Genomic DNA, 25,483 nt, shown 5'->3' on the forward strand with positions numbered 1-25,483 from the left:
CATTTACGTTCACATCCATTAATGCCTTATTCCCTGACTCTTCCTTGCTCTCTCACTTGCTTGCTCTTACTTTCAGTTCGTCTGCCAATGAATTTGAGACCTGTGCCCTTGCATTGGAAGAAGATTATAATGAGGGGGTCCCAGCATCTCAGACTGCCACTCAGGATGCAGAGAAACAGGAGGCAGTGAGACGCTACATCCATTCAAACCCAGCTCTCTATCGGAGGATACTCTTTTATGAGCCCTTGGAGCTGGCTGAACTGCAAGCTGAGTTGAAGCAGAATGGCATCAAGATTGGGATGGGAAAGCTTCTGGATTTTTTAGATGCTCACTGCATTACCTTTACTACAGCTGGGGCACGGAAAGAGAAGCAGCAACATAGGGGTAAGAAAAAGAGAGGCAAACGATATTAAATTAAGCCTCTTCTCTGTCCAGCTATTTCTGCACACATGCATTTCCCTTCTGCAGGGTCTAAGACTCTTCTCATTGTCCCTAATGTCCAGAGAACTCTTTCAAGACTCGGGTCTACAGGTGGAACTTTTGGAATAAACCAGAAACCTCACTCTGCCCCCTTAGAATTTTCCGAACACACTGAATTTGAGCTGTTTGTACAAACCAGTTAGTGCATTACTCCCCCTTGTGATGAGTTGCTCAAATAGCGGAGATTGGAGGTTGGACTGGAACTCTTGAGAAGCAACCATTCCCATTGACTTGCAGAGCTGCTCGTTCCACCCCATGCCTGCTGTGTCATCCATTTCACTCCTTAGCACAGAGTTAGCATAGGTGTTCTGCCTGATTTACCTCTTCTTTCTTTAGGCTCTTCTTTCTTTCCTCTTCCATTCCACTTCTTTTTTCCATCCTCACTAGCCTTTTCCTTTCAGTTCTGTCACTCTTCTCTTGTCCTCCCTCTTCTCTAAAAGGTTGTATTTTAGCCATGTTTCTAATCTGTGCCTCTATGGTCTGAATACTACTTCCCAAAGGTCTCACTGAGTGCACAAGTATTAAAATGAGATCCTGTCTACATGACAGGAAGTCTTTAGGTCTTCAGGAAAAGCAGACCAAATTCCTTTAAGCTCCATTGTCCCATGGTAGATATCCTACCATACTAGAAGGAAAGTTTCTGTTGCTCTGACATGTAAAGCATTGAGAATAGCCAGATGTGTTTTAGAAAAAAACCATGATGTTTTCAGTTGTTGCTTAGTTTCTCTCAGTATGAGATTTTGCTGTAATGATTGAGGAGTGGAAGTTAAAGGGCAGTGTAGAGGCAGTATTATTTATTAGGTTAGTTAGGGGACCTAAGTGCTATGCTGGTTCATTATGGGGTCTTTAGTAAATTAGACACAGATTCCCAAGTGGCTGCAGATTTTGGATTCCCAGATTGTTGGCTGTCTCTGTTTAGGTATATAGGGTTTTATCCCCAGCAAGTACTAAGCTCTTGCAAATCATGCTGGCTTCTACTAGTATTTTGGTGCTTTGTACCTCTGAAATCAATCCCTGGGAACGCAGGGCTCCTTTGAAAGTTTGTCATAACTTCCCTGCTTCCCCTGTGAAAAAGAGAAATAAGAGTTGCTCTCTCTTCTAAAGGATTTTAGCTGCTTAGATGAAAGCTGTTGTAGATAGAAATGTGGCATGTTAAAGAGCTGTGTTGTGGAAAGTACAAACAGAGACTGTGCTCCTATATGGTCTAAAGGACTTCTTACTCTTGGCAATGGTTACCAGGAATCTAACTGCCTTCTTGTATTCAATACATTGGTAAGGACCTCAGAGATTTCAGGTCTCAAGATTCAGTGGTGTGTTTTAACATGCATGTTGGGATCTCCAGGCCACACCCTGTGATAGAAAGAGAGAGAGAGCTGCAAATGTTATGTGGATTTCTCTCAAGTTGCCAGCATGACTCAGGCCAATATTATGTCCGTGACAGCAAGATCTTACTTGTTTTAAGGAGACAGATGTAATGAGCACTAGAAACCTTCTGTACCTCATTACTCATCTTAAATGAGTTTCCACATTGGCCCACAACCAGGTCTTGGCTATATCTGTGATTCTTGGGGAAGTCATAGACCCTTGAAGTTCATCTTTTTTTATTTAATCTTTTGAGATCTGCTGACTTTCCAGGTTTTGAAATGATGCAAATACAAGGGCCTCATTTAGTAACACAGGTACAATGGTAAAAAGAAGCCAGACTCTTCAAAAAAACTTGATGTGGACTTTTGTAATATATAAATGTCATTTATTTTTGATACCATATCATCTGGGTTTCATCAGATGTCTGTCTTATGTGCAATAAAAATTATTTGTAAGAAATTTCAAGTGTAAACTTTCCTCGCAGGGAACATCCAGTCGAAAGTGCATGCTCAGTTGTATTTTGAAATCTTGGATCCAACCTGAAGTTACAGGGACTTCTCAGCAGCATCCCAGCATGTCCATCATGCTGGCCAAAGACCTGGGCAGGGAGTGTAGTAAGGAGGGGAGGGAGCCCTGGGAACACTCTGGGCCCTGAGCTAGGTGAGAAGCTGGGGAAAGCTGTTGCAGCAGCAAATGGTGAGGGGGACCATTGGTGATGTCTTAGACCAGGACTGCTCAACTGGTGGACTCCACATCCACCCCCAAGGTTTAACATCCACCTCCTGGTCTGGGTGTTCTCCTCCACTGTTCTTCTTCTGCTGCCACTGTAGTCTCCAGGCTCCTGCTCCCTTTTGCTTCCATTGCCTGACCATGCCCATGGAGCTAAGCCAGTGTATAGGCTGAGGGAGACTGGCTGGGAGATTCAGGGGGACCCTGTGTGGTGCAGCATGGTGGGGAGAGAAGCACATGGCACAGTGTGTGGCATAGCATGTGGCCTGGGAGTGTGTGAGGCCCATTAAGTGTGTGGCCAGAGGCCTGCAGCACCAGGGCATTCAAAAGTTGAACAGTTTTGTCTTACACCTCTGAAGAATGCTGGACGGGATATCTGAAGGCAAGTCCAGCTGATACAAACAGCCTAAAACTAGAGACCCCCAGGGGCAGGGCTGTGGGATGAGCCCCTTTGCCAGAAGGGAAAATGCTAAAAAGTATTGGGTGGGGATTCCAATCTGCTGGATCTTAAAAGTGGGTAGACAAATGGTGGCCAGCACATATAAATTGGAGGATGACGTCTTCAGCTGCCAGGTGCTCTTGAGTCCCATACACCATGTGTGAGAATGAACAGTTGTGGAGCATCTGGTATAGAACAAGTTAGGTGTTGGTGGTTGTGAGTAGCTTCATACTCCGGGGCTGTTAACACACCTCTTTCACCCTTCACATGCACCTCATTTCTCCCTCCATATTCCTGTCCTATTTACCCCTTCAGAACTGCACACAGGGTGATGATGAGAGGGAAAAGGAAGAGGATGGACAAAAACCATGGTGACTTAGGTTAGCCATTAAGATATGCCCTTCCAATTCATTAAGACAACTCCCAGTTCAGCTGACTTGCTACCCTTGCCCTCCAGTCTCTTCACTGTAGTCACTGTTACTTAATCCCTGGGAGTTTTCTGTCTCATATGCCCCTCCCTGACTGCTCAGCTGCTGCTTTCATGAGGACAGAGGAAAGGCCATGTGTCTGGCCTGCCTACCCTTCTGCTAAGATTTGTCAGGATCAGGCAAATAGATGCTTGAGCCTACATTGTTGCTGATGGGGATGTCAGACTAACAGCTCCATGAAAGGAAAGGATTTCTAAACATTCCCAAAACAAACCCCCACAGGGATTGTCTCCCAAGCAGATTTGTAGAGTAACCTCAGTCTGCTCTTATGACTTCCTGCTGTAAGACAACTCTCGACATCCTGTTCTGTGAGTCTTGTCTTCTCAGACAATATAACCTGCACACTCTATAATGAACCCAAAAGCAAAGAAATAACTGTGGTCTCACCACAGTTCTTGGTACTGGCTAAATGACATGAAAATAAGGTCTGAGGTGACCAGAATGATTCATCTAAGCACATACTATTGAAACACAGGCAGCACAGGGTGAAGTCCAAGTTGTGGAACTAAGCACCTGTCAAGACACTTCGTGGTGCTGGTCAAGGGCTCCTCGCCCTGCCTGGGGCTTCCTGGCATCCTTGTGAAGTGAGGAAGCTCCTCTGTGCCAGGATCCCAGACTAGCCTTGAGTCTGGTTTGTAAGCACCAGCGATGTGGGTGAGAATTAGCTTCAGGAAATGTTTCTGAGCCGGACTGACTTATCTCCAGGAATAACGTTTGTGCGGGTCCCTGCGAGTAGCTTGACCCCTTGTTCTAACTCGACAGCAGCTCAGCTTTACCCGACCGCCTCAGACGGGCCGACGGGACCCAGAGCTTCCGCTCTAGGCCCGGCCCCCGGCTCCCGCGCGCGGCGGCTCCTCTGCGACAGCCAGTTAGAAAGTTCCTTGTTCATCACTGAGCGACAGCAGCCGCTGCTGTGATTGGCCGCCGCTGTCACGTGAGAGCTCGTTCAGTGCCGGAAGAGCTCGAGCTCTTTGGCGGCCGGCTGCCCTTGGGGCGCGCGCGCTGGCTCCCGAGCCGGACCCCGCAGGTAACCGGGTGCTCGCGCGGAAGGCCGCCTCCTCGCCGCGCTGCTCCGCCGGGCAGAGCGGGTGCGCTCGGGAGCAGCGTGAGCAGGGGCCGGGCCGGGCCGGGCCGGGCGGTGGGACAGGAAGCAGCGGGCGGCAGCGAGTTCCTGCCGCCCAGACCTCGCCGGCAGCTGCGGTCCCGGAGGGAGGACCTCGTGCCCTGTGTGCTCGCGGACCGCGCCGCTGCCCTCCCGGTGTCTTGTGCCCTGCGCGGCTCGGACACGCAGTGGGAGTGTCGTGCACGTGTCCTGGGGCACTGTTCCTGGTCAGAAAGGTACCGGTGATTTCCAGCAACGCCAGTAACACGTGAAGCTAGCAATAGGCCTGGGGGAGAGTTTAGCGATAAAATAGACTGAAGCTTCTTGTGAAATCTCCCCGCTTGCCCTTGCCAGCCTGACAGGCTCCAGAACAATGTCCTGCTCACTCTAGATCACTTCACAGCCCTGGGAGCAGGGCCAAGAAGCAGCGGTGGGAGGGAGACCAGCTCAGGGAGCCTCTGCCGCAAGGGACGGAGCAGGGAGATGGGAGGGGAAGAGTAGAGAAATGATCCCAGGGTAGGTTCAAAATAGGGACTGATGTTTAGATCCAGACAGAATATGGGGGCTGAGAACCGAAATCGAGAGCAGCCAAATAGGAACAAACCTTTATATATAATGTCCAGTGACTAGGATTTAGCATTTCTCTATGACAGCCAGAAGTTATTGGGAATTGTTTCTGGTGAAGGAGCATGACCAGCTGTAGTAGTAGCAGCAGTAACAACCCAGTGCTCAAGAGGAGTGTTTTGGCTGAACCTCTCTTCCCAGCCAAGGCCTAAATGTGGCTCCTTTGGGACAGAGGCAGTGCATGGCTCAGAGGTTTATGAGGCTGATGCTGCTTTTGAACCAATAGACTTTGTTCAGTAGCTCCAGTAATAAAGCATCTAGCATGCTCTTAGGTGAAATAGTTGTGTCCTTGTTATGAATCTCGCCCATGGGGAAGCCTCAACTGCTTGTGGACTGGCATGCTTGAAATGAACTCTCATGACTAGGTCTATCATATATAAAATTAACACAGTTGATCCTACCTCGGAGCAGGAACTAGATTAGATGACCCCCCTATGGTCCTTTCCAGTTCTATCTTCGATGATCCAGAATGAGCAGGGTAAGTGCATGTCAAGCTTTTGTTACTAGCCAAAAAAGCCTTTGAAATCAAGCACAAGTTGTAGGTACATCCATAACAGAATTTGCACATGGCCAATTACTTGGAGGAGAAATCCATTTTTCCTTTTTATTCCTTATCTTCTTTCTCTCATCCGACAAACTTGGCACTGATCAGTCTTTGGAAAGACAGGAAGGACTCTGGTCCAGCTGTGATCAGGACCTCTTTTGCAAGCTTAGCCATAGAATTAAGGGACAGGTACAGTTCCCTTAATCATTAACCTTTTTTACACACCAAATTAAGCTACAGTCACAATTCCCAGTGATCCTCCATTCCCTCTTACCAGGTAGGGTGCTAATACCACTTGAGTCAGATTACTAATAAAAAAGCAAGCAACAGGTTAGTAGCTTAGTCTTTTATTGTTTATACCTCAAAGCACAAGACTCAACACTTGTCTAGCTATCCACAACAACATTATACAGATTTTCACTTTTGTGGGCTGGGAAGATTCAGGAAGGAAGAGGAAAATGGCACATAGATTTGCTGCATGTGGTCTTAAATTTGCTGAGGTTGTTAAAATCCATGTCCCTCCCCTGGTCTACACCCACTATTTAGATAATGGCTTATTTCAATAAATATTCAACTAATAAAGAGAGGTACTGTAGAATATTTGTGGATAGAAATCCAATGTTTCAATAAGAAAAAAGTATCAATGTATCTAGGGAGATATTGACCCCCAGACCAGGATGGCAGCAGTGAGCTAGAAGTGGTAAGGGAGTTGAGAGAGGCTGTGACAGCAGCAAACATAATAATAATGGTGGACTTCAACTATCCACAAATAGACTTGGGTCAATTAACATCAGGCCAGGATTCAAAGATCAAATTTCTTGATGTTATAAATAGGTTTGGCAGAATTTGATTTATTTATTTATTTATTTTAATGATGTCCATGGCTAAAATTTAATTTTTATTTTTAAGCATTTCTTTCAGATTTTATCAGTTTTTTTAATCAATGTATATCGATTTAAATTTTCAAGATTACATGCCCAGCCCGGGGTGGAAAGCAGCTTCTTGCTCCCTTCAGGCCCCTTAGAGGACAAGCCCTGCCTGGCAGGCACCAGGAGAGGGGTGGCCTGGCCCCCTCAACCATGGCCTCCCACCCCTTCAGCCAGTGCGGGGGTAGAGGACTGGAGGAACACCAGCTGAACCCAACACTGGTGGAGCCCCTTGGGGTGGCAGTGGGATGGCTCAAGGGTGGCAGGACAGAATGCAGAGGGAGTCTGTGCAGGGTCCCCCTCAGGGTTGTTCTCCTTGTTGGGGGACCCTGTTATGACCTCTTCTGTGTCAGGGCCACAGGGTGGGTTTGGAATGGTCTCTGAGGTGGTTCGTAGAGGCACAGGAAGAGACTCATCAGGCACCCTGATGGTGTCGGTACCCTCCCCAGAGCCCTGGCAAAGTGGTTCTTCTCATTTGGGGTTCACCGGCATGAGGGCTCCCACCTCCCCCAGATGGTCACAGGGCGAGGGTTCTGCTGCCAGACCTACCCCAGGGATGGCCGAGGCCTGTGCCTTGGCACTTGCGATGCTGAGGGACAGGTCTTGGTCGGCAAGTTGGGGGGGTCTCCTTCATGGACTCCTCTGTGGGATGGCCTGGCTGTCTTGGATCTTCCTCTACAGAATCAACTCTTTTTATTTTCCTGGGGGATGGGGTGTCTGGTGCAGCTTGGGAAGAGGGGAGTGGTAATAGGGATGTGTTCCAGTTTTTAGTAGGCTGGAGGGCGACCTTTTCCATGCTGGAGGGCCTGAGCTGCTTCCATTTCGGTTTGGTGGTGGTATACTGCCCAAAGAGGAGCAGCACCCACTCAGCCACGGGGCAGTCTGCAAGTGGATCAGCTCCAGGGAGAGGGGGCAGCGTGGGATGTGGGGTACTAGCAGAAGGTGCAGAGTCAGGGGTGGGAGCACTCTGTTCCTTCCCCTCTTCTGCCTTCTCCTCCCTCACCCTGGGACCTGTCAGTGACTGAGGTGCGGGGCACCCTGAGCTTGCGGGGGGGCTGGGTGCTGCAGCTAGGGTGCTAGGGGGTACTAGTAGTGAGGCACCCTTCTCTGGTGGGGGCCTGCAGTACCCCCCACAATTGGTCTAGGGAGCACCCCTGGCACAGGTGCCCCAGTGCATGACTGGGGCTGGGTGGACTGGGGCCTGGGTGGGGGCACATGAGGGGAGGGGAGGCTCACTGCTGGCTTGCTCAGCCTGAACACCAACAGGGGTGGGAGAGTGGGAACACAGGACTCGTATGTGGGGCAGAGAGTCAAGGTGACAGGGCCAGATGGACCTATGGTCAGACCCAGTAAATAGCAGTTCTTATGTTTTTACTGGTTTTATTCTAATTGCCTTGTGTCATGGAGACTTTGGAAATTGGACCAAAATCTTTTTTCTATGGATTTGGAAGAAGCCTACTAGTTGAGATTTTTGTCCTTGTGAAAATTACAGTTCCGGAAGGGGGAATTTCCTATCTCTTTCCCCCACTGCCTGGGAGTGCTACTTCCCAGACTTTGCTGACCTGACTAGTAACATCTGCAGAGATTCATTCTGAAACGGTCTTTAGGGCCTTCTGCTTTAGCCACTCACCTGCAGTTTAGTACAAGCCCCATGAAAATGGCCAAGGCAGACAACAGGTGGTTTTGGTGCTAGACTCCTCCTTTTTCCCAGTGCTCCTGGAGTCACACCTCCAGAACCCCTTTAAGTCCCCATTTTATTTATTTTCTATACAGGACCTACATTTCCACTTTGCATATTCAGTATAGAGAGATACTGTTATTTCAGTAGGATAATAACTGATTACATACAATTTAGTTCTTACCAAAGAGCAATTATTATTTTTAAGCACTTTCTAAAAAGCAGTTATTTGGACTTGGCCAAGCCTAATGTTAATGTCCCTGATTGATTGATTCTGTTCTGTTTTTTCCCCGGCTATTGCATGTAGCTTTAAATTTAAACTTGCTAGTTACTTCTATTTGCTTGTATACAAGCTTAAGGACATATTCATGACTTAAGTTTGTGTGAGGTCCATAGTCTCTACTTATCAGTGTAGCTTGTCTGTCGATGACCATGTCTGCAACCTCTGCCACATCATGTTTAATATTTATTTTCCTGTCTCTGCTCTCTTTTGCTTTCTATCCATCCTGCTTTCCTTCTTTGAATTGTGCTCTCTTCTTTTTCCCCCTTTTTTCAGTTTCTCCACCCCCGCTCTCCATTCCCTTACTATCGTGAACAGAACCTGCTAACAAGGTCTCTCACTTAAGGCCCCAAAAGAGCCACTCCTGTCACAACCCACCATTTCAGTAGCCCTGTCTTAGAGTCCTGGGTAAAGGGACTTGGGGTTAGCCACAGTGGTCCTTGTATTGTAGAAGATCTGGAGTGGCTGAAAATGCTTTCTCTGATTCCCAGAGAAGAAAAGAGTTAAAGTGGGAAGACAAGAGCTGGCCTCTCTTTCCCCATGTTAAAGAGGAAGGGAAACAGTGATTCTCATGGTCCTTTGAGGTAGGAGTTGACACTCCCCTGCTAAAAAGATGAGCAGCAGCAGGCAGTGTTAGCAAAGAGTAAATCACTGCTCCTGTTATGCAGCAAAACTAGATCCAGGCCAGTCAGTCACTACACCCAATGAATTCCTGGGGGCCACTTTTAATAATGATTTAGTCTGAAAGGTCCAGGAGCTTGTCTGAGAGAGATGGTCACTGTCCATCTCTTTTGGGAAGGAACTTCAGGAACACTGCACTTGTGCGGATCTCCCTCTGCCTACTGTTTCTAGAGGACAGAGGTTCTATGAACATAACTTGTGTACAATCACTCAGACAATACTGGGCTGGTTTTGTTCTCTTACAGGTTAGAAACGGCAAATAGCTTATTAACTTATGTCTCCTGGTGTGTAATGATCCCTGGACCTCCTACAGGGGACACAGCACACTGCCCACCTCTTTATGAGTAGCTATTTCTTGTATGTGCAGGCAGACTGTAATGTCCGTCCAGCAGAGAAATGTTAGGTATAAAATGTTGGCAAGATCTTCATAGAAAACAGTTAAGATATTAAAACTTGAATAGAGACTGTCGCATCTTAGCTCACTGGGCTGAGAAGCAATTAAAATAAACCATGATCTTGCTTACTTTTCTTTTACTGAGCAGGCTTTTCTATTCCCAAACCTGTTATGATTTCTTGCATGGAACAAGAGGAAGACCTATGGATTCCTGGTCTCCAGGACTCTAAGCAAAGCATGGATGTGAATGGTACATGCATAGGTAGGGAATAAATTAAACTGTCTGGGAAACTAATGGTGAATGGAGTGAAAAATCTGTATTTGTCCAAATGCAACTGTATGCTCCTCACATCTCCAGTGAACCACAATGTAAAGACATAACTATGGAATCTGTGCTTTTGTGTAAAGGGAGTTGATGAAATGTGTGTTTGAATTGTTTGGTATTTATGTGTTGTCTGTGAAGCTTATGTGGCTGGGCCTTGGATCTCTAAACTGCCCAGGTGAAAGGTATGTTTGTATGACAGTGAAGTCCACAGGGCTGAGACTCTTGGGCCAGTGATCTGTAATAGTGTTTGAAGCATCTCTGTAGTTAATCTTTCCCTATTAGTGAGAGCATAGATATGAGAATCAAGACTTGCCATTTGTTAATTGCAAAAAGTAAAATGGACAGAGAATTTGGTAAGAGACGTAGGGACAACAAAGCACAGTGCTGTTCTTTAGAGTGAAAACTACAAGTTATAAATACAAGATGGCACAGTATTATGAAATGATTTCCCAAATCTGTATTGGTGATGATACACATTAGAATTCGGGGCACAACTTTACATGGAACTGTGCAGATTGAGACTTCCAGGATCTTGGAAAGGGAGATGGAGAAAAGTCTAAGTGATCTTTTTAGAGATGTTCCCATCTGGATGTGCAAATGTCCATGTGGCTACTGCACATGTTCAGTAGGGTGCACTCTGCCCAGACAGTTATGTGCCTCTGTATGCATCTATCTAGCACAGGGGTGGGCAAAATACAGCCTGTGGGCCTCATCTGGCCCACCAGGCCATTCTATCCAGCCCACAGGGCCACTAAAAAAATTTAGAAAATCAACACTTATCTGCCTCTGGCTGGCTGTCAGAGATGACAGGAGACAGGGGCAGTAGGACCCAAGGGGAAGACATGGCAGGACCCAGCAACAGCAAGGTCCACACGGCCTTGCCCCTGTCCCCTTTCCCCCTGCCTAGCAGGGGCTTCTGGCCTGGGACCATGAAGTTGTTTGTGCCTCCCTGCACAGGAGTGGGAAATTTGGGTAAAAACACAGGGAGGACTGTGGATGATTGCCTCAGTCCTTGGGGCCAGGCCAGCTCCTGCTGAGTCCTGTGGTTGTGGCCATACAGCCAGGAGCCACATGGTGCAGGAGTGGTTGGTGGGAGGGCAAGGAAGTGGGGAAAGCAGCAGCCGGGGGGCTTGGGATTGGGAATGAGCAGGTATGCGGGGCTCCCTCGGGTATCCTGGGGTCAGCACTGGTGGAGCACAGGCTGGGGTAGCAGAAGTGTGGGGTGTGCACTGGCAGGGGGCCATGGAGCTGGGCTGGGGTGCACCAGCAGGGAGAGAGGGGACCTGGCCCAGCTCCATAGAGCCCCTGCCAGCTGGGACCCTGCACCCCTGCCACCCTGCTCTGGGTCCTGCTGGCACTGGTCCCAGGACACTGGCGCAGGCCCTGCACTCCCATCCGGCTGTCACTGCGGTCCATGCACCCACTCACTCCCAGGCCCCCCCCCCCCACAGTACAAGCAGGGACCAGCATGCACAGCCCTGACCCTGCTCTCACCCGTCTGAGCTGAGCAACAGCAGCATGGAACAAAGTGCTGCTTAGTGTGGGGGGAAAGTGGCCTCTCCCTCTCCCCCTCACTGGTGCTTTCTGGTATAGCTGCCCAGAGCCTGCATGGGGCTGCCCTACATCACTGCTACCTCGGGGCTGCCCTGCAGGGCAGCAGTGGCAGCACAAAGCAGACACAGGGCCAGCCTGGCGTGGGCTCCGAGCAGCTGCACCAGGAAGCGCTGGCGAGAAGGAAGGGCTGCTTTCCCTCCACCCTGAGCAGCACTTTGTTCTGCACTACCACTGCTGAACCTGGGACCAAGTGCCAGCTCAGGGCTCGCCCATCCAGGCTCAGCCGTGGCAGCAGTGCCCTGAGGCTCCATCACCTTGCCACCTCTGAGCTGCCCAGCACGGCAGCGGTGACAGTTTGGAGCAGCCACGGAGCAGGTCACAGGTGGCAGTGACGGAGGCACAGGGCAGCCCAGCAAGGTGTGGGATCCAGGTGGCTGTACCAAAAACTGCCCAACAGCAGTGAGGGGGAGGAGCCGCTTTCCCCTGTGCCAAGCAGCAGTTTCTACCCAGCTGCTGCTGCTGCTGCTCAGCCTGGAAGGGTGAGCCCAGAGCCAGCGCAGGTTGTACAGAGTTGCAGCTGCATATGCTGCTCCCCACTGCCACTGTCGCATGCCCGGGCAGCAGGACATGCCACGGCCAGGTGGTGCAGAGCAGGCATGGGGCGTGCTGGGACTGCGTGCTGTTGGTGGTGGGAAAGAGGTGACATAGGGCACTCAGGCTCTGGGCTGTTGCAAGGCGGGGGTGGGTGCTAACTGGCTCAGGGGGACATGTACAGGGGAGCTCCCATGCACACCCCACATACCCTCAAACCCTTCCTGCAAACCCCACAGCCACACCCTCCCCCCCACAAATACCCTATACACACACACCCCTGACAGCCCTGCATACCCCACAAACTATACAAGAGTAAAACTGCATTTTTGAGCTATTATGCAATCACTTCTTTATATACAGCACAAGCACACACAAATCAGGACAAAAATATTTTTTTAAAATTAAAATATATCATTATGGGTGTTTGATTTGTAGTATATAATTTGTTGTTTTTTTCCCTAGTCTAAGATGGCAAACCCTCTTCCCAAAAGAAGTACTTCCAGGGGCAAGGGGAAGGACTTCCGGGCCCAAGATGGTGACCAGGGGGCGGGACACCTGTCAAGGGGCAGGGATACACATGCAGCCCTTGACAGCTTGCCAAAACTTGGTAAGGGGCCCTCTGCCCAAAATAATTGCCTGCCTCGATCTAGCAAGTGTAAGGCCTAGAAATGTAACCCAGCAAAAAGTGGTAAAAAAGGCCCTCCCAAGTTTTAGCCCTTAGTGCAATGCAGGGGTCACCAACCTATGACCTGCAGGCTTGATTTTGAAGCAACAGGGGGTTTCAGCAGCAGTTACTTTCTCCAGCCACTGTGGGGACAAGTGCTGGCTGCAAACACTGTCCCCAGGCCACACAGGAAAAGCAGCAGTTTTGGACACTTTCCCTGTTTAGCAACTGGGAAAAGTGGCAGCAGTGGCTGGATCCTAGTGCCTGCCTTCTAGGGGCCAGCCCAGTTCTGACCCAATTTGGGTCAGTCTGGCCCTCAGCCTGAAAACATTGCTGACCCTGGTCTAGTGGTTAGGTCACCCGCCTAGGGAATGGGGGACTCAAATTTTAGGATTTGAAGCTGTATCTCCTACTTCCCAGCAAAGTGCTCTAACCCCTGGGCTATGGGTCAGGCATTGCTTCTCTTCAGCCCTCCTATTAAAACTGAGCTACTGCACATTTGTTCAGTATTCAATGAATGGAGAGCTGTCAGGAAGTTTCTGGCCCACTGGGAGCAAGGGTGCATGCTAAGTCCCTGGGCCCCCACCCTTCCAAAGCAGCAGCCATCTCAGTGAGCCACACACCCTTTCACTTGTTCTTTTACTCCTGGCCCTACATATCTTTGTTCCCTGGCTGCTCAGGGGGCCAGCTTCCAAAGGAGAGATGCAGAATTCACTGGGTAATGCCAGGGTATGAACAGATGTCACTTATCTGTTTCAAAAGGGGATGGGGAGTTGCTACTCCAAAGCATGTACCAGCTGTTGATCTGCAACTTTCACCTTTGCATGCTCTTGTAGTGAAACAAATTAACTAAATAGTAAATTTAACCCAGAATGAAAGAGCCTTAATAGTTGCACTAGTTCTGCTAGAGCGGAATTCTAATATTATAAAAGCCTAAGTCTGGCTGGCTGGCTGTCATGCTTTATTCACACTCTGATTGGCTGATGGAAACAGCCAGAGTGCTCCAAGTGTGGGGGAGCACCGCCATGATTCTGAAGATGTGCCAAGGACTGGACAGAGCGTGGGGGAGCAGAAGCCAGCAGCTCTGGCCTTGGCTCCTCTAGCCCACACCCTGCAAGAGGCAGAAGAGCAGCAGCATGGGGTATTAGGTGGCAGCACTCCATCCCAGCCCCCTCCGCCCCCCTCCCCTTCGTCGTTCTTGACAGGCAATTGCTTAGTACAGACATAAGTTATTAGATCAGAAGCACGTTTTAATAACTTCATAGGAATCGGTCATAATGAGTGCAGTTGTTCAGCACCCTACGGTACTAAGATTTCTGTACGGTATTCTCAGGAATGGAGATTCCACAACCTCTTCAGGTAGCTTGTTGCAGTGCTTAACCAACTTCATAGTAAAAAAGTTTCTCCTAATCTCCAACCTAAATTTACTGTTCTGCAGCTTGAGGCCATTGGTCCTAGTCCTTTCCCCTGTGGCTACAGAGAAAAGTCCATTTCTATCCTTTCTGTTGTCCTTCAGGTATTTGAAGACTTATCAGTTCCCTCCTTAGTCTTCTCTTCTTCAAACTAAATAACGCTAGCTCTTTGAGTGTTTCCTCAGAAACTATGCTTCCCAGGCCTCTTAATATTTTGTTGCTCTCCACTGGACTCTTTACAGTCTGTCCACATCCTTCTTGAAGTGTGGGGCCCAAAACTGCACACAAATTCATTAAGCATATACTGGATCCCATTTTACAAATAATTTATGAAGATGTTGAACAATACCAGACCCAGGACTGGGGAGCTCTACTTGATACCTCCTCCCAACTAGACATTGAGCCATTGATGACTACTAATTGAACATGATGCTCCAACCAAGTATGTATTTACCCTAGAGTTGTTTCATCTAGTCTGAATTTCCTTTATTTATTATCTAGCCCAGGGGTGCTCAACCTCTGGCACATGGGCCAGATCCAGCCTCTGTGGGGCTCTCTATGAGTCTAGAAATTTGACAGTGGGGGAGCAGTGGCACCACCCCCATGTTGCTAATTCCTCAGACCCATGAGGAGCCCCAAACCCCATCTGCTGGATCAAGCACCTGATCCTAACAGGAAGGGCCAAGTGGGGGTATGCTGGGCCCCAGGACCAATCCCAGGGCAGGAGGCAAAGAGGGGGTGGTGCTGGGCTCCCAGGTCCCAGTCTCTACACAAGGAGGCGGAAGTGGGCGGTGCAGGTGCCCCAGGACCCAATTTTGGTATGTGGGGGCAGAAGGGGGCAGTACTGAACCCCTGGGACCCAATCCTGACGGGCGGGGGGGGCAGTGATGGATCCCTGGCACCCAATCCTGGTGAGAGAGGTGTGGTTCCACCATCACCAAGACCCATTTTGGCAGGAGTAGATGGGAGGGATAGTGTCAGATCATCGGGACTTAGCCCCAGTGGAACTCGGCGGTGCTGGACCTCCAGGACTTCATCCCTGCAGCAGGGGGCAGGAAGGGGTGGTGTCAGACCCATGGGACCCAATCCTTGTGCGTGGGAGGTGGAAAGGGGTGGTACGAGGCCCCAGAGCCAGATCTGGCTTTCAGACATGCCTTAGAATTGTAGAAAGTTAGGGTTGGAAGATTGCTTAGGACATCACCTAGTCAAGGTAGGACCATCCCCATCTAGATCATCCCAGTCAAAGCTTTGTCTAGCCATGTTTTGAAAACCTCCAAGGACGGAGCTTTCACCACTTTTCTGGATAACCTGTTTGAGTGTTTTACTACCCTCCTAGTGAGAAAATTCTTCCTAATATTTAATCTAAACTTTCACTGCAACTTGAGACTATTGCTCCTTGTTCTGTCATCTGCCACCACTGAAAATAGTCCAGATCCATCCTCTTTTGAGCCCCCCTTCAGGTAGTTGAAGGCTGCTATTAAGTCCCCTCTCAGCCTCCTCTTCTCTAGACTAAATAAGCCCAGTTCCCTCAAGCTTTCCTCATAAGTCATGTCCCCCAGCCCCCCAACCACTTTTGTAGTCCTCCGCTGGACCCACTCCAATTTGTCCACATCCTTTCTGTAGTGGGGGGCCCCAAACTGAACACAGTACTCCACATGTGGCCTCACCAGCTCTGAATAGAGGGGAATAATCACTTCCCTTGATCTGCTGGCAACACATCTACCAGTGCAGCCCAGTATGCTGCTAGCCTTCTTGGCAACAAGGGCACACTGCTGGCTCATATTCAGCTTATTGTCCACTATAACCCCCAGGTCCTTTTCTGCAGAGCTGCTGCCCAGCCAGCCAGCCCCCAGCCTGTACTGGTGCATGGGATTCTTCTGTCCTAAGTGCAGGACTTTGCACTTGTCCTTGTTGTACCTCATGAGATTTCTTTTGGCTCAATCCTCCAGTTTAGCTAGGTCACTGAATCCTAGCCTGACCTTCCAGCATATCTACTACTCTCCACCGTTTGGTGTCATCTGCAAACTTGCCTGTGGGCGCACTGTATGCCTTCTTCCAGGTCATTGATGCAGATACTGAACAAAACCTGCCCCAGGACCAACCCCTGGGACACTCCACTTGATAAACAGCTGACAACTAGACGTCAAACCATTGATTACTACTGTCTGAGCCTGATGTACCAGCCAGTTTTCTATCCACCTTACAGTTCATTCATTTAGCCCATACTTCCTTCGCTTACATGGGAGACTCTTGTAGGAGACCATATAAAAAGCCTTGCTAAAATCAAGATACACCACATTCACTGGTCTCTGCATATCCACAGAGCCAGTCACCTCATCATAGAACGCAATCAAGTTGGTCAGGCATGATTTGCCATTGCCATTCGTGAATCCAAGCTGACTGTTCCTAATCACCTCCTCCAAGTGCTTAGAAATGGATTCCTTGAGGATCTCCTCCATGATTTTTCCAGGGACTGAGGTGAGTCCAACTGTTCTGTAGTTCCGTGGATCCTCTTTTTTCCCTTTTCTTAAATATGGGCACTATGTTTGCTCTTTTCCAATCATCTAGGACCTCTCCTGATCGTCATTAGTTTTCAAAGATGATGGACAATGGCTCCACAAGCACATCAGTCAACTCCCTCAGCACCCTCAAGTGCAGCTTTTCTGAGTAGTCCCTAAGCTGTTCTTTCACTACTGAGGACTGCTCACCTCCTCCACAAACAGTGCTTCCAGGTGCAGTAGTCTGGGAGATGACCTTGCCTATGAAGACTGAGGCAAAAAAGTCATTGAGCACTTCAGCTTTTTCTGCAGCCTCTGTCACTAGGTTTCTTCTCCCATTCAGTAAGGGGATCACACTTTCCCTGACCCTCCTCTTGCTAGCAGCATACTTGGAGAAACCCTTCTTGTTACCCTTCAAATCCCTTGCTAGCTGCAACTCCAGTTGCGCTGTGGCCTTCCTGATTTCATCCCTTCAGGCCCAAGCAATGCTCTTATATTCTTCCCTAGTTATTTGGCCAAGTTTCCACTTCTTAAAAGCTTCCTTTTTGTAATTTAATTTACTGAAGAGTTGCCTGCTAAACCAAGCTGAACTTCTGCCATACTTACTAGTCTTCCTGTGCATCAGGATGGTTTGTTCCTTCAGTCTCAGTAAGCCTTCTTTAAAGCAGTGTTTCTGAACCCCCCACTGGTAGGATGCAAAGGTCATGTAGGTGGGACTTATCCAAAAAAATGGCATTCCTGAGAAAGGTAGGGGGCCTGCAGGCTTGAGATTCTGCAGGGGAAAGTGTGAAGTTTTGATGATGTCAGAGCCCATTAGCACGGAGTTTCTTCTCCTTATAAAAGTATAAAATCTTACTTTTTTTTTTTTGTGGGTAATGGATCCATTCATTCATTTTGGCAATGAAACAAGCTGTCACTTTCAGTCTCAGAGGAGAATAATCTCATTGAGTTAGCAAGCGATCCAACTTTGAAAGAATTACTCAAGAATCTGCCTTTGGATACTTTCTGGCTTAAAGTGAAGACAGAATATGAACAATTTAGGGAAAAGCTATTAAGAAACTACTACCCTTTTCTTCCACATACCATTGTGAGCAAGCCTTCTCTGTCATTGCAACTATAAAAACGAAAGAAAGAAACCATCTTCAACTTGAAGCAGCTCTTCAAGTCGCTATTTCAGCTGTTACCCCAAGAACTGACATGCTTGCCAATGAAACGCAACTACAGGCTTCTCACTAATGACAAAATTATCATCACATTTCTGCTAAGATTTTTTTTTTTTTTTTACAATTATAGCAATAAAACTTATTCTCAACAAAATTATTGCAATTTTTAATGTCCTTAAAAATTGATTTTAGACTTTAATATAATACTAAAATGCATGTAAACATAAAGTACAGCCAGCTCTCCTGGACTCCTCTCCCCATCAGACTGGCTTCCCAAGGGATCCTAGGAATCCTGTCCATGAGTTCCCTGAGCGAGTTGAAGTCTGCTTTTCTGAAGTCCAGGGTCCTTACTCTGCTGAACTCTCTTCCTTTCCTCAGGATCCTGAACTCAATCTTCTTGTGGTCACTGCTGCCCAAGTTGCCATTCACTACTACATTCTCCACCAATTCTTCCCTGTTGTGAAGAGCATGGCCCCTAGTTGGCTGCTCCAGCACTTGCACCAGGAAATTGTCCCCAGTACAGGCAGTCCTTGACTTACAAAGTTTTGACTTACAATGTTTCACACTTACAACGTTTATAAATTGACACTGTTTTAACTTTATGACATCAGTTTCAACTTTACAGCGCTTGATCCAATGCGATGCCATGCCAGCAAACAAATTCACTGCATCACTCATCTCCCTGAAGAACATCTGTCCAAACTTCCTTGGACGCTTTCTTTAAGAAAGCAGCCAAGACTCCAGAGAAACCTGCAGCCAAGACTCCTGAGAAGACTCAGCCAAGAACCCTTTAAAAAGTCCAACCGAGAGCCTTTCAAGAAGTCCAGCATAGTTACCTCAAAGAAGTCCTTCCAAATCAATATGATTGCTATTTATAATACAAATACATTAATGTAGCTACATTACTCATCTATAATTGATCGAGTACAAAATTTGGGGGTATTTTTCATGAAAATAGAATATCGGGCCTTGGTTCAGGAACCAATCCCCTATTTATAACCTTGTTTCGTATGAGAAAATTGGTTCCAAGTTACAACGTTTCGACTTAAGATGTGTTTTTCAGGAGCCAATTGTATCATAAGTCCAAGGACTGCCTGTACTGTCCAAAATCTTCCTGGATTACCTGCGCACTGTTGTATTGCTCTCCCAGCCGATGTCAGGGTGTTGAAGTCCCTGATAAGAACTAGGGTCCAGGACTGGGAAACTTCCGCTAGCTGTTTGAAGAAAGCCTCATCCACCACTTCCTCATGGTCTGGTGGTCTATAGCAGACCCCCCACCATGACATCACCCTTATTGCGCTCCCTCCGACTCAAACCCACAGACACTCAACAGGCCTATCTCCAGTTTCACATTGGAGCTCGCTCTGAGCCATCGTATGGCTCTTTTACAAAAAGTGCAACTCCTCCTCCTCTTCGTCCCTGCCTGTCCTTCCTGAACAGTTGTACTCATCCATGACAGTGCTCCAGTCATGCGGGCTCCCACCAAGTCTCTGTTGTTCCAGTCACGTCATAGTTCCGTAACTGTGCGAGGACTTCCAGTTCTTCCTGCTCATTTCCCAGGCTCCATGCATTTGTGTACAGGCACCTGAGGTAACTAGTCAACTGCCCTACATCATCATCTGGCTGATGGAGCCAAAAGGTCTAGACTGTATTTCTTAACTTGTTATCATCTAATCTGTATTTTATGGTAGATACCTGCCAGGACTGCTCAACCATCTTGACTGAATTCAAGCAGAAAACTTTGCCCTTCTTCATTCTTTGCCTGTTATTTCAGATATGACACGGGGAAAATTGCCCCCTTGTCCCTTGTTTTGCAGAATATTCAGCATTTAGCTCATGATTTTAGTTCTGCTGGTGACAAACTGGGCATTAGCCAAGATTGTGAGAGCTCAGTAGCATGGATGGTCATCTTATTAATTTTTTTGAACCACACTTGCCCAGTAGGGTAATTCTTGATTATGCCTTCTAGGCAATGCCATTAGACGAGATGCAAAGTACAGTAATAATTTCAAGAAACCCAAGTGACTTATTTATTTGAGTACAGTTGGAATGTTATTGTAGCCATGATGGCCCAGGAAACATACAAGAGGTTTTTTGTGATATATTTTATTGGACCATCTTTTAGATGGAAAAGGTGTTGGATCAGCAAAAGAAACAGACACAGACTGAGTTGAACAATGGAAAAAAGCAATGGTTTGCTTTTGGTCACTGCCATGAAAAGGATCAAACTTCTCCTTTTTGAGGGGAAGGGGAAAGCTGTTCTTTGGGACTTTCCCAAGAAGTGACCTTATTCAGTCTCCTTCTGAGAGGACACTGTGCAGTCACATTAGCATGGCTTCACAAAGGGCAAGACTCTGACTTTGAGACCCTAGCTCTTCTGAGTCTCTGGCTTCCCCAGTGATCCCTTGCATCTCCTGTTCTGGGAGCTCCTTCTTTATGGTCAGCTCCTGACAAGGAGTGGTTTTTTTTCTTTTAAAGAGGGGTATCAGAGTGCCGATTGTCTGCAACAGCACAGCAAACTCTGCTCCATTCATTTCCTCTGTCCTCGTGTGGACTTTACTCTCTCCTCCCTGGAACTGTTCCTTTTCTTGGTGTCTATCCTGGGAACTTCTCTCTCTAGCTCTCTCACAGTCTCCCTTTTCTCAAGATCTGTCAGCTACACTTCAACAAAACACTTATACAGAAATATAGTCTTAACCTGGGGACAACCTCACCCAGTGCAATGGATCATTATGTCATGGGGAACCTATCAGAGAGCACTCTCCATGGCCTGCTGTCAGGCCTAGACTGCCATCTGGCCCTGAGGTGAATATAGATGACCTGCATTGGGAACTAACATACGCTCACACTGAATCCCCGCCAAAAGTATTCCCAGCAAGAACTGCAGACTAGAATTTAGCTCACTGAAATTCCTTCATTACAATCACTTGAGGCATGGAGGACACCCGGGAAGGGGGAGCAAAGAATGGTGATCAAATTAGCTCCAAAGACAAAGGAAATGAAATGAAGTTGAATGGGTAAATTATATAGAATAAGGGTAGAACTAGCCCAGGGCACAAGGGCTACCACAGTTATCATCATGATGGTGGTGGCAGTGAGGTGTCCAGTGGTGGTGAGGAGTTTGGTGGCAGCAAGAGGTCCAGTGGCAGTGGTAGCCCTGAGGGAGTGAGTCCAGGGGTAGCAGCAGTGGGGTGGGCTCACTGCTAATAGACATGTCCAGTGGGGCCACAGGCCCTGGGTTCTGTGGCAGGCCACATCCCCCCAATATCCAATGTCCACAGGTGGCCCAGTGGGCTAGATAGAGAAGCTCCACAGATTGGATCCAGCATGGGCCATATGTTTGACCCCCACCCCCGATGTAAAAAAAGAATACTATTCAAAAGCTAGAAGGATGATGATTACCTGTGCAATGCAGAAAGGCTAGCAGCAATAGTAAGTAGATTATCATGAGTCATAAAGCTGTGTTCAGGCCATTGTTTTTAGCGTTCAGCAGAGGTGTAACTGTTCAGTATTCTACCCTGCTCTGCTCTGTGCCACCTATACTGCCATACTCTGCACTTTCTAAGCTGCAGCTCTGGCTCCAACAGCAGCGGCAGGATTGCCAACCCAAGAACTTTTTTATTTTAATTTTCTTTTCTGACAATCTGAAAACTTTTTACTGATGACCAAACTTTTTCACTGGTACATGTTTTTACTGAAATATATTTTACAAAATATAAATGTAACCCTTCTGCCAGGCCCTGGGCAAGGTCCAGGTTCAAATTTAGGGTTTAACACTAACCATAGTAAAAAAAAAAAAAAAAAAAAAAATAAAAATTTAGTTGTCAATAAAAACTTTTCAGAGTATAAATTAAAAATAAAAAAGTATTGGGTTGGCAATCCTGCTTTACTGCAGGCAGTGTTTTTTATACCATGCTGTCCCTACCCCAAGGGTCCTCTACTCACCATCACACACTGATGCCCGCAACTGCAGCCTGTGCCATGCTGCTCCCCCCAGCCCATTTCCAGCCTTACTCCTGCCAGCCCTACCCTCCCATGCCAGCACAGACCCCCCCCAGCAGTGTTACAGACATATGGGATACCAGAGCAGCAGTAGCACATGGCTGGGGAAGAGGGGCTATAGAGCTCTGAGAAAATGCCCCTTGCAGGATGCTACACTCCTGCTCAGACACCAAGCGGTGTTGCTCTGCTCTGTCTGTTTTTACCACTTGCCTCTGATAAGGGATCTTTAGTGAAGCTCCCAATTCCTTAGTCTTTTACAGATGGCTCAATAGTTTTGGGTGGCCCTTAGTGCAACAGCACTCAGGGGCATATGTAACAATGGAGGTGAACCTGTAACAGTAGTAGGTACAATACATTCATACAGAAAATATGATTTTCAGGTTTTCTCTTCCAGTCCCATTTCCTAAAGTTTCCTTTCTTTCCAATGACTCATCTCTGCTTTCTCATTTTATTGCAGCAGGTGATGAGATTCTGTATGAGCACGAGAATGCGATCCTGCACCAGGACAGTCCTGAGTCAGTGGAACCAAGTGACACATTATCAAGCATATCCCAAGGGAATATATCTCAGATTCCTGAGCAGGGCAAAGCTGGTGTTCATCATTGCAGGTCAGAAAGACTTCCAAGAGCTCTTCCAGGGAAGAGTCAAGGTAAAGAAAGTGCATGCAAGGGAGATTTTAGGCAGCTGCCAGATATTGTCCAGCACAGAAACTCCACAGTGGAAAGACCAACAATATGCAGTGACTGTGGGAAGAGCTTCAGGGTGAGCTCCAACCTCATACAGCACCAGCGAATCCACACAGGGGAGAAGCCCTTTGGCTGTGATGAGTGCGGGGGGAGCTTCCGGCAGCGCTCGCACCTCATCCAGCATCAGACCAAGCACACAGGGGAAAGGCCTTATGCATGTGCCGACTGTGGGAAAAGCTTCACTGTGAGCTCGAACCTCATTCGGCACCAGATCATCCACACTGGGGAGAAGCCCTATAAATGCAGTGACTGTGGGAAGAGCTTCATAGGGAATTCACAGCTCATTCAACACCAGAGGATCCATACCGGAGAGAAGCCCTATGAATGCTGTGACTGTGGGAAGAGCTTCAGTGTGAGCTCTGCTTTGACACGACACCAGAGGATCCACACAGGGGAGAAGCCTTATGAATGTTTAGACTGTGGGAAGAGCTTTAGTCAGAGTTCGGACCTCATGAAGCATCAGAGAGTCCACACAGGCGAGAAGCCATATGAGTGTGCCCAGTGTGGGAAGAGATTCTGTGTGAGCTCTCATCTCATCCAGCACCAGAGGATCCACACAGGGGAGAAGCCATATGAGTGCTCAGACTGCGGGAAGAGTTTCAGTCAGAGCTCAGACCTCATGAAGCACCAAAGAGTCCACACAGGCGAGAAACCCTATGAGTGCACCCAGTGTGGGAGGAGCTTCAGCTGGAGCTCAGCCCTGATTAAGCATCGAAGGATCCACACAGGAGAGCGCCCCTATGCCTGTGGTGCCTGTGGGAAGAGCTTCAGTCAGAGCTCACACCTTGTTCAGCATCAGAGGATCCATATTGGAGGGAAACACTAAGAATGGGCTGAGCACAGGGAAAAGTTTTCCTTGCAGAGGATCCTTGTAGCTAGAAGCTGGCCATGTTTCTCCCCAGGTAGCTGTAGGGACTGCCTTGATTGTAAAGAATAAAAAGCTCTAGGAAAAACAGAACACATTGCATAGCATGAATAAAAATGGTAGTGTAGAAAAAGGAGCCATATAAAGGCTAGGTATATGAGGAGCCTGTGGCTGGATCCAGCAGCAGTACCAGGAGGTGCTTGAGGCCTGGGTCATTTGGGGAGGGGAAGGAGAGAGAATTTTATGTAAGCAGTGTGGTGAATCCTTTGGAGTAGATTCAGATAATTTGCAAAGAAACTTCTGCAGTCTAATGGGGTTTTTATTGGGATTGCATGGGGTAGAATGAGAAGATCTGTTAATGATCAGAGGTGGGGGTGGAGAGCCTAGTGTCAGCTTCCTTAGTCTTGTCTCTATGATCTCAGGTGACTTGCTTCACCTGACAGAGCCTCAGAGTGACTGTAGACGTGCAAGATGCCTGCTCTGACACACTAATTGCAGCGTATCAAAGTAGACTCTATTAATCGAGTTTGCTGGAGTGTGCTGATTAATATGCACCAGCAGCCTTGGTATCTCATGTTTTCAGTGTCCCCATGCTTCAGAATTGCAGCAGGGGCTCTTTAGCTAAAGCTTGTCAAATGAGCTTGACTTAAAGTGCCCCTTGACGTTCAGGTCGCTGAATACACGAGACACTACAGGCACTTTAAATAGAGCAGCTGCTGAGAGCCACTCTAAAGCGCCCACCACCACCATCACCACCCCCAGAACACGTGTAGACACCCTCAGTTTTCCTGTTTGTAAAGCAAAGATGGTCATAAATATCCACTTTATAAAAAAATTAGACTTATTTCATTTCACTGTAACTGAAGCCTAGAAACATCAGTGAAAATTGGGGCCACATTAAGTTAGGTGTTGCATGAGGAGGCTTCTGCCCAGGATCCGTAGAGTTTATTTTCCTTTTTCTGTAGACCCATGGACCCTCTCTGGATATTTAGATATCAAGGAGCATTGGCGTTTAGTTTAAAAATCATTGTCTTTATTATTTTTTAAATCCTCAATATTTTTTTTTTAAACTGGGCCTCGTTTGGTTTCCTGGAAATATTCTTAGCACCTGAGCTATCAGAGACAGATCCCCAGAATGGGGAATTTCTCCCATATTTATTCATGGTTTCATATCCAAGGATCAGGAGTATGTATGCTCTCAAAATGTTACTCAGGCCCTGGCTACTGTAAGAAATTTTGCATTGGTGTGAAGAATGTAGTTACACTAGTGTCTCCTGCCAATGTCCACGTGTTCCACAGCATAAAATGAGGTTTTGATAGGAGCAGCTCAATCCAGAACATGAATGCATCAGATAAGGCCTTAGAGTTGGGGTGGCTCCTCCTTGTGACTCTGGACATAGAGTATGTATCTATACTGCTTCCACAGCATTCACACAAGTGCTGCCAAGAAGCATAACTTTGTGCACATGGTTTGATCAAAAAGTTCTAAGACTTAATGTTTGGGGTACTGTTCATCAGGAATTTGTACCGAGTGGTCAAACAATCAGTCAGGCCTTTTATAAAGATGTTTTGATTCAATTGAGGGATAAAGTTAGAAGAAACTACTGCGAGCTGTGTGAAAATGGTCGATGGTTTCTGCACTATGACAACGCTCCTTCACACACTGCTGTATCCATGCAAGAATTTTTGGCTGAAAAAAACATTTCTGTGATACCACACCCTCCGTATTCACCTGCCTTGCCCCATGTGATTTTTTTTCTGTTCCCGAAAATCAAAATGAAGTTGAAAGGAAGGAGATTTGATGACATGCCAACCATCCATAAGAATGTGAAAGCGGAACTCAAAAAATTCACAGCTGAAGACTTCCAGCATTGCTTCCGATAGTGGAAGGAACGTTGGGACAAGTGCATATCATTTGGGGGAGATTACT

General features: G+C 47.6%; 3 protein-coding genes across 7 annotated transcripts in view; all 3 read left to right on the top strand.

Moving 5' to 3' along the window:
* SLX4 (SLX4 structure-specific endonuclease subunit) overlaps positions 1–2,304 on the top strand; it is a 41,839-nt gene extending 39,535 nt beyond the window's left edge. Inside the window, exon 15 of the mRNA XM_019540016.1 lies at positions 77–2,304. Within this exon, the coding sequence (XP_019395561.1) occupies positions 77–413 (337 nt within the window). The 3' untranslated portion in view covers positions 414–2,304. The remainder of the gene's footprint in view (positions 1–76) is intronic.
* A 1,845-nt stretch (positions 2,305–4,149) lies between these two features.
* Positions 4,150–23,641, top strand: LOC109313540 (zinc finger protein 501-like). Its single transcript, XM_019540160.1, has 3 exons — positions 4,150–4,155; positions 4,441–4,528; positions 22,400–23,641. Exons 1-3 carry the CDS (start codon positions 4,150–4,152, stop codon positions 23,512–23,514), a joined length of 1,209 nt encoding a protein of 402 aa, XP_019395705.1. The 3' UTR covers positions 23,515–23,641.
* The window catches only part of LOC109313452 (zinc finger protein 501-like), a 38,533-nt gene continuing 17,511 nt past the window's right edge, over positions 4,462–25,483 (top strand). Inside the window, exon 1 of one of the 5 annotated variants that reach the window (XM_019540022.1) lies at positions 4,462–4,528. The gene's annotated coding sequence lies outside the window, so the exon portion shown is untranslated. Of the gene's footprint in view, positions 4,529–23,500; positions 23,591–25,483 lie in introns of those variants that run through there. The other 4 variants (XM_019540024.1, XM_019540021.1, XM_019540020.1 and 1 more) reach the window with 4 other exon arrangements.

Source organism: Crocodylus porosus, unplaced genomic scaffold (genome assembly GCF_001723895.1).
Source record: "Crocodylus porosus isolate Cpor-Errol unplaced genomic scaffold, CroPor_comp1, whole genome shotgun sequence".
NCBI classification, from domain to species: Eukaryota; Metazoa; Chordata; order Crocodylia; family Crocodylidae; genus Crocodylus; species Crocodylus porosus.